General features: G+C 40.6%; 1 protein-coding gene across 2 annotated transcripts in view; it reads right to left on the bottom strand.

Moving 5' to 3' along the window:
* TTPA (alpha tocopherol transfer protein) overlaps positions 1-9167 on the bottom strand; it is a 66441-nt gene that overhangs the window by 26059 nt on the left and 31215 nt on the right. For both annotated transcript variants that reach the window (XM_040487715.1, XM_040487714.1), the window contains exon 2: positions 1509-1598. In XM_040487715.1, coding sequence (XP_040343649.1) covers positions 1509-1598 — 90 coding nt within the window. The remainder of the gene's footprint in view (positions 1-1508; positions 1599-9167) is intronic.

Raw genomic sequence — 9167 nt, 5'->3', positions numbered from 1 at the left:
AAAAAAAAAAAAAAAAAAAAAGAAAGAAAAAAGTCTTAAACACCGTGCATTTCTTCCCTTCCCGGGCTCCACCGTGTCTAGTCTTTCAGTGGCCTGGCCAAAAGTGTATGACCTCGTCCAAGTGAGCCCAGGTAATGAAGATGAGATGTGGGAACCAGAAAGGTCGTTACATTGGCGTTTTCTTGATCTCTACCCGCCGCAGATGTCCTAGAATTGACCTGCGTCCCGCAGGGAAATCCATGAGACTAATTCTTACCGAATCTACGCCGTGTGCCAGGTAGATGCTAGAATTGCACAAACAAATAAAGCCAAATCTTTGCCTTAAGAGACAGTGGTGAGAGGCCCTGCCATTTCATTCATTACAAGAATAGTTATTGAGTTGCTGGCGTTTCCAGACTTTGTTCAAGGTGCAGAGTATACACCTGTGAGTGAAACAGAAACCCTTGTCTTCCGGGACTTTTCATTCTTGTGGATGGGGACAGGCAATAAACAAGACAAGTAAGTGACATTGTGGTATGAGAGATGGGGATCCCTGCTATGGGGAAACAAAGCAAGGAAGGGCGATAGCACCTGTAGTGATGCTCGGATGAACCCCTGGAAGAGGTGAGGAAGCTGGCCCAGGGATATCTGGGATTGCAGGGCTCCGGGCTGTGACTTCCAGTCTGATGGAGCTGGGAAGCCAGTACAGTAAATCATCAGAATCCCATGAAAAAACAATGTAAATGACAGACAGAGATTCGAAGCTTTGATTTTTACTTGGGAGTGAGATGGAAAGCTATTGGTCTCAAGGTGTTACAATTCAATGTGAAGCTGATATGAAAGAAGTACTGGGAATGTGCCGTGAACACGCAGAGGAAGGCTACTGGTCTCTTCTCGGAGATCTGGGCACGCTAAAAGGGGGACATTTGCTTGGCTTTAGTGGTGCATTGGCAGTTTGCCCGGTAAAGGAGAAAGTGGGCGGTCGGGAAGAAGGTATTGGGTCGCAATAAAAGAACTACAGGGGAAGCCAGATTTCTCTAATAGTTTAATGTGTTTAAAAGTGAATTAAGGGGCGCCTGGGTGGCTCAGTTGGTTGAGTGTCCGACTTCAGCTCAGGTCACGATCTCGCGGTTCGGGAGTTCGAGCCCCGCGTCGGGCTCTGGGCTGATGGCTCAGAGCCTGGAGCCTGCTTCCGATTCTGTGTCTCCCTCTCTCTCTGCCCCTCCCCCATTCATGCTCTGTCTCTCTCTGTCTCAAAAATAAATAAACGTCAAAAAATAAAAATAAAAATAAAAGTGAATTAAGAGTGTATGTACAGCATGTTTTCCTTTTCAAAATTTTTCAACACATTCTTCTACTTGTTCTTAGAAATTAGCATCTGCTTTTTTGAAAGTGGGCAGAAACTTCAGTGAGAGCTCATGGACACAGCTGTGGTATTCTTTTTTGGAAGTATGCCATGTATGGGTTTGATGTCCTGTTATTTCTGGATCTGTGAGACTCTTATAAGAGAAATGCAAAAGAATACTGACCAATGGATTGGTTGCCATTAAACTTGGTGAAAACGGAACCAACACGGAGCCCAGATGACCAGGAGAAATGGCAGTGGTAGCAGTGGATACCTGTAACAAAACATGAAGAAATTCCAGTGTCTGCAGTTCCATTAAAGAAAAGACTGCAATGTCAACGGAAAGAGGAAGAAAAGAAATTGGAGAAGAGGTGTAGACATATAAGGCGAGACTCCTACCCTAAAACTTGATTACTTGTTAAATAATGCAGACCACGTGGGGCACCGGGGTGGCTCAGTCTGTTAAGCGTCTGACTTTGGCTCAGGTCATGATCTCGAGGTTCATGATTTCCAGCCCCACGCTGGGCTCTGTGCTGACAGCTCAGAGTCTGGAGCCTGCTTCGGATCCTGTGTCTCCCTCTCTCTGCTCCTCCCTTGCTCTCTCTCTCTCTCTCTCTCTCTCACTCAAAACTAAATAAACATTAAAAAAATAATGCAGACCATGTTTGTGTCTTTCAACAATGTATCTTGTATCTATATAAAACTTTAGAATTCTTAACACAGATTTTCAGATGTTACTCAATGTTTGTTTTGAAGCGTTTCGAATTTGCTATGTGCATATTTCACTTCAGTGAGCTGTCATGTTTACTGAAAATCCGTCTAGTCCTCTGGTACAAAGATTCCAAAGGGGTTTTTGGAACTAATGGTATGAGGAACAAATAGAGGAAAAGTTAGTTACTATTCGTACAAGTAGCTTACTATTTACTCTGAAATTATTTAGCAATTAATTATTCATTAACACATAATCGTTCATAAGTATATGCATTCATTTATTTGACTTTCAGCTTCACAAAAAAGACATAAATACTATCTATCACTGCTAAGAGATAACTTTCAAAAAGAGGTACAATCATTACTCCAGCAGACATAAAAGTGAACATGTGTTAAAACTTCTATTTTAACTTGTACGCAGAGAACCGGGGAGATGTTATAACAGGTTCAAAGGAGATTTCAAAGCAGCATACTTTTATACGAAATGAAAGATGAATATGCAAATAGAGGCAAGCCTAACTTCTTCCACAGTGACGGAGGGAGGCCAAGTGAAACTCTACCAGAGAGGACAGAATTCACATTTTCTGAGATAAGAGTTAAGTGCCATTGCTATCAGTTACCTGCAATTTATAAAGTTGTGAGATAGTATAGATGAAATCAGAATCCGAAAATCCAGAGGGTGTCATTTAGAGTCTATACAGAGCCTAGGTTTCTACTGAAGCACAGAGTTTATCCTACATCACTTGGGAAACCTCACTTAAAACTTTTCAATGTAGTATTTACCATGGAAACTTTCAAGCACATATCAAGACAATAGTAGTACATTGCCTCAACAGTCAGTGCTGTTTTGCCAATCTTGTTTTGTCTACCTCTCCCACTTTTTTAAAACGCTGAAATATTGTAAAGGATCCTTACCTATCATATTTTATTCATAAATAATGTGCATTTTTTCTTTTTTTATCTTACTAAATACCATTTTCACACCAAAAAAAAAAAAAAAAAAAAAACTAGCAACAGTTCCACAGAGTCATCTAATATCCAGTGCTGAATATTTTCCATTTTCACCTCCGATGTACAGCCTCCATTCTCCTCTCCCATTTGTGTGCCGTGAGGCTGACTGATTGGTTTCCCCAGTGTGCTCCTTGCCCTCTGGCTCCCAGTTCTGCTTAGCTGGCGGAGGCAACGGGGAAGAGTTTGAGGTCAGGATCTTATTCCCCCAGCTCCCTCCCCATGGGGTTGCCCCCATATTGACTGTATCCCTTTATCAAAGCCCACCATGCCTTTTCGACAGCCCTTTCTTATAGCTACAGCTACTTTCTCTGAGTTTCCATAACTACCCACCCCTCGTCCGCTCAGGTCTATATTAGTCTGGTAGGGCTGCTGTGACAAAGTGCTGTAAGAAAGATGAAATAATAAAAATTTCTTCTCAGGGCACCTGGGTGGCTCAGTCAGTTAAGTGTCCTACTTCGGCCGACATCACCATCTCACAGTTCATGGGTTCGAGCCCCACATCAGAGTCTGTGCTGACAGCTCAGAGCCTGGAGCCTGCTTCGGATTCTGTGACTCCCTCTCGCTCTCTGTCCCCTCCCCACTCATGTTCTATCTCTCTCTGTCTCTCAAAAATAAATGAAATGTTAAAAAAAATAAAATTATTCTCACGATACTGGAGGTAGAAGTGCCAGATCAAAGTGTGGGCAGGATTGCTTGCTTTTTTGGAGACTGTGAGGGAGAATCTGTTCTGTGCCTCTTTCTAACTTCAGGTCCTTGTGGTAGTGCTTGGCACCCCTGGGTTGTAGCTACATCACTCTGGTCTCTACCTCCATAGCTGCATGGCCATCTCCCTGACCTGTGTTTGCATGTCTACATTTTCTTCTTATAAGGACACCAGTCGTATTGGGTTAGATTCTACCCTAATCAAGTACGACCTCATGTTAACTTGATTACATCTACAAAGAACCTATTTCCAACTTAGGTCACATTCTGAGGTTCTGGGAAGGGTATGAATTTTGGGCAGACATCGTTCAACCCAGTAGAAAATCTAAGGGTGGTGGTGACTTTGTGTTGCCCATGCCCTCACTATTGTAAATAGTCCCTTTGTGAAACTATCCTAAATTGTCGAATTTGAGTATACCATCTGTTTCTGGTCAGAACCCTGTCTGCCCAACCAGTGGGGCACATTAAGATGATTAAGGTCTCTGGACTACATTATACAAAAAAAGCAGGAGAGTTTACACAACAGTGAAGTAAGATCACAGTCCCTTGCTGTGTAAAGGCAAACTCGGGTCTGATTATCTTCACTGATAAAAATTGGAGAGCCTGTTTTCAATGTCAGTAGCACAATGTTTGTTCCGGTTAAACTCCCTCATCTAGAACCTTAGCAATAATTTTTATCACCACCTGATTACTTTTGCAATAATCCACAGTCATCCTTTAAAACTCATTTGGCTTTTGCTAACTAAAGGAGTAAGTTAAATAGCCCCAACCTCGGCAGTTACCTAGAAATGTGGTACTGCTTTTGGTTTACTCTCTTGGGGGATACTGGAAGAATGGGAGGGGGCGGGGAGCAGGATGGTCAGTTTCAAGGGCCTCTGTTTGCTTTTTCTATGATAGCACTTACTCCGTGGGTCGTAAACAATATGGGGATTCTGCCAGATACTAAATATGTTTAATTGTATTATATATTCTGCAAAATGAGGAAATGACCATAGGCTCAATCTCCTATCTCATCAGGTCCATTGTAAAATAAACTCAGGTGAAGACTTCATCTATCACCTGACCTCCACAAGCCCCGTTCTGTCTGGAGACCACCGTGGTATGTTGGGGCCCTGGGGATTACCTTCGTAATGTCTGGTAACCCTCCCATGCACTAGGTCTTTCTCTTTATCCTTGTTCTCTTACTCTGATAAATGGCTGCAGGTATCTCTGGGCATGACTTGGGGGAAGGGTCATGGTATACACCTGTTGGAGCACAGGAACTGGTCTCAAAGGACCCAGCTTCTCCTCAAAGATCCTCACATCTGTGAACTAGGCACTTGTTTAGATACATAAACTAGGTACTTATTTCTTCATTTTTGAACGATGCATGCCATTCTTTAGTTGTGTATCAAGAATCATGTGGATTAGTAGAGTAAAAATTGTTCCCCTTGTTAGGAATATTATCTCGCTTACTGCTGGCATTTATTTGAAAATGACATGTGTAAAAGCCTATATAAAAGTTTGTTTATTTAAACAAAGATGTATATACCCCTACTATGTGTCAGGTAGTATTCTAAGTTCTTTACAAATGTTAACTCATTTAGGGAAGAGTACGTAATGGGAAAAAGATAGTCTATTCAACAAATGGTATTGGGAAAACTAGACAGCTACATGCAGAAGAATGAAACTGGACCACTTTCTTACACCACACACAAAAATAAACTCAAAATGGATTAAAGTCCTAAATGTGAGACCTGAACCGTAAAAATCCTAGAAGAGAGCCCAGGCAGTAATCTATCAGTTGTAGCCACATTTTTCTAGATATGTCTTCTGAGGCGAGGGAAATAAAAGCAAAATTAAACTATTGGGACTACATCAAAATAAAAAACTTCTGCACAGTGAAGGAAACAATCAACAAAACTAAGAGGCCACCTACTGAATGCAAGAAGGTATTTGCAAATGACATATCTGATGAAGAGTTAGTACCCAAAATATATAAGGAATTGATACAACTCAACACCCCAAATAAAAATAACCCAATTAAAAGTGGGCAAAAGACGTGAACAGCCATTTCTCCAGAGAAGACACACAGATGGCCAGCAGACACCTGAGAAGATGCTCAACATCACTCTTCATCAGGAAAATGCAAATCCAAACTACAATAAGGTATCACCTCACACCTGTCACAAAGGCTAAAATCAAAAACTCAAGAAACAACAAGTGTTGGCAAGGATGTGGAGAGAAAGGAACTCACATGCACTGTTAGTAGGAATGCAAACTGGTGGAGGCATTGTGGAAAACCGTATGGAGGTTCTTCCAAAAGTTAAAAATAGAACCACCCTGGGATGCCTGGGTGGCTCAGTCAGTTAAGCGTTTGACTCTTGATTTCAGCTCAGGTCATGATCTCACGGTCATGAGATAGAGCCCAGCTTGGGATTCTCTCTTTCCCTCTCTCTCTTTCTGCCCCTCCCTGACTTGTGCCCACTTGTTCTCTCTCAAAATAAATAAATAAACATTAAAAACATAGAACTACCCTACAGTATAGTAATCACACTACTGGGTATTTACCGCAAAAATGTAAAAACACTAATTCAAAGGGATACATGCACTCCTATGTTTATTGCAGCATTATTGACAATAGCCAACTTACAGAAGTATCCCAAGTGTCCATTGATAGATGAATGGACAAAGAAAATGTGGTCTATACACGCTGCAATATTATGAAACCATTAAAAAAAATGAAACCTTGCCATTTGCAATGACATGGGTGGAACTAGAGAGTATAATGCTAGGCAAAATAAATCAGTCAGAGAAAGACAAATACCATATGCTCTCACTCATATGTAGAATTTAAGGAACAAAACAAATGAGCAAAGGAAAAAAAGAGAGACAAACCAAGAATCAGACTCTTAACTATAGAGAACAAACCGATGATCACCAGAGATGAGATGAGTGGGGGAGTGGGTGAAAAGGTGATGGGGATTAAAGAGTACACTTATCATGATGAACACTGAGTAATGTATAGAATTGTTGAATGAGTATATTAAACACCTGAAACTAATATAACACTGTATGTTAATTATACTGGAATTAAAATTTAAAAAAACATGTTAAGTCACTTAATTTTCATCACAATCCTGCATGGTAGATTCTATTACTCCCATGCTATTTTGGAGGAAACTGAGGAACAGAGACATTAAGTAACTTACCCAACACCACACAGCTGGTATTAGTCCAGTGCAGATTGCTTAATTATAATTAAGATTTGACCACCATGCTATGTTGCATCAAACATGCAATCATTTTTCATAAGAATTTAAATTGTGGAAAGCGAATGATTTTAATACAGAAATGACCAATTGGGTCAATGTAGTATCATTATGCCTAAAAATAAAACCATTGAGTAAATATTCAGATTACTAATACCTACCATTTTTTCCAGATACCGTGCTAGGTATTTTACATACATTATCTCTAATTTCGTAACAGAGCTTCAGTATGGGGTAATATTATCCCTATTTAGAAAGGAGAAAATTGGATCTCGAGAGGTGATTGCAATGCAACCTAATGCCACTGGGCTCTTATGTGCTGAGCAGGATGACTAAAGCCAGGTCCTGACATTACATATCTGCCTACCTGAGCCACCGGCATATTAGGAACATTGTGATAATGTAGGCCGCTCTCAGGGGGACATGGTAATTGACTCTAATTAAATTGAACATACAACAGCCGAGAATGAATCCTAGAATACCTCTCCTTACTCAAGTACATATCTTTCACTCATTTGGACTCAGATAACTCAATCACGCAAACATCATCACATTCAATGGTAACAGATGATGCAGTATTTTCTGTGGCTGAAAAGCCTTGGGCTTTGGAGGTACATTAAGAGTTGGAATGAGATTCTGTTTCTCACCAGATCTGTGCTACTCAGGAAATACCTGAGCAGTAAAGACTTAGCTTTCCTCCTCACTCAGTGGGGATCATTTTTACCATATGACAATATTTCTGGACTCAACTCGAATGAGATAATACACGTGAAAGTCTAGGGTAAGTGAGTAAAAATTTAGGCTAAGGTAAGTATGCTCTGTGTGTTCAAGATCTGTTTATGGTCATATAGATTCATAATATATATTTTGCTAACCCTAACCCTGACCCTAATATACCAAAATGCTTACGCCCATTCCTTGTTTTGTGACTCTGACTTAGCTGACTACTAATCTAAATCAGTTAATTTTGAGTCTGCTCCTTCACCATTCGTGTCCCCAGTGAATGATCTCAGGATGACATGAGTTGTTCAGAATCTATTCTTTCCTTTCTGACCTTAAACAGTGAACCCCAACTCTATCCCAAATCCCTGAAACCTCGTTTCATTGCCGAGACACACACTTTCCGGCATTTTACATCTCTGAAATTGGGATATATGTAAGTGGCTTACAGCCGCTCTCCGTCCGACCACGGTTGTGACATAGCAGATGTTGCTGCACACCCTAAAGGGCCAGACTGGCAGAAGGAGTGTGAGTGACATGGAAGAAAATCCAGAACGAAAAGAGTGCCGTGAACTTTTTTGGTGGTAAAGCGTATCATGAGGAAATATTTGCTGATTTAATCATGTGGTGAGTGTGCGATAAAGTGGCATTAAATGCATTCTCAAGGTTTTCACCACTACCTAGACCTAAATCTTTCTCCATTATCCTCAACCAAAACTCTGCAGCCATTAACCCATAACATCCCTCTCTCCAGCCTCTAGCAATCTCTATTCTACTTTCTGTGTCTATCAGCCTGCCTGTTCTAGTACCTCATATAAGTACCTTCATATAAGTAGAAAACATAATGTTTTCTAGATCTTTTCATGTTGTAGCACATATAAAAATGGCTTTACTTTTAATGGCTGAATAATATTCCATTGTTTGTATATACCACATTTTCTTTATCCATTCTTCTGTCCACGGGCGCTTGTGTTGCTTCTTTTTTTTTTTTTTTTTTTTTTTTTTTTTGACTATTGTTGCTGTGAGCGCTGGTGTAGAAGTAGCTGTTTGAGTCCTCTGGATATACAACGAGATGTGGCCTTTGAGTCATCTGGTACTTCTCTGTTTAACCTTTTTAGAAACTGACACACTGTTTTCCACAGAGGCTGCAATTGCTGTAATCTTGGGGTGCCCAGCTGTCTCAGTTGGTGGAGCATGAGACTCTTGAACTCAGGTTTGTGAGATCAAGCCCCATGTTGGGCCGACTTTTAAAAAAAATTGTAAAAAGAAAAAAACATTGTGAAAAGAAAAAAAAAATTGGTGTAATCTTTTATCCCCCATCAACTAAAAGATTGAGAGTACAGACCAAAAGGTCATGGGCCAGAGACTTTGGGGGCTCTCAACATCCCCAATGTCAAAATAAAGTAGCTGTATTTCATTGTAAACCTGGCTTAGAATCCAGAACCAAT

Source organism: Herpailurus yagouaroundi, unplaced genomic scaffold, assembly GCF_014898765.1.
Source record: "Herpailurus yagouaroundi ecotype Mexico unplaced genomic scaffold, PumYag 165, whole genome shotgun sequence".
NCBI lineage: Eukaryota > Metazoa > Chordata > Mammalia > Carnivora > Felidae > Herpailurus > Herpailurus yagouaroundi.
Note: the sequence above shows the minus strand (reverse complement) of the source record. Positions and strands in the feature narration are given on the sequence as shown.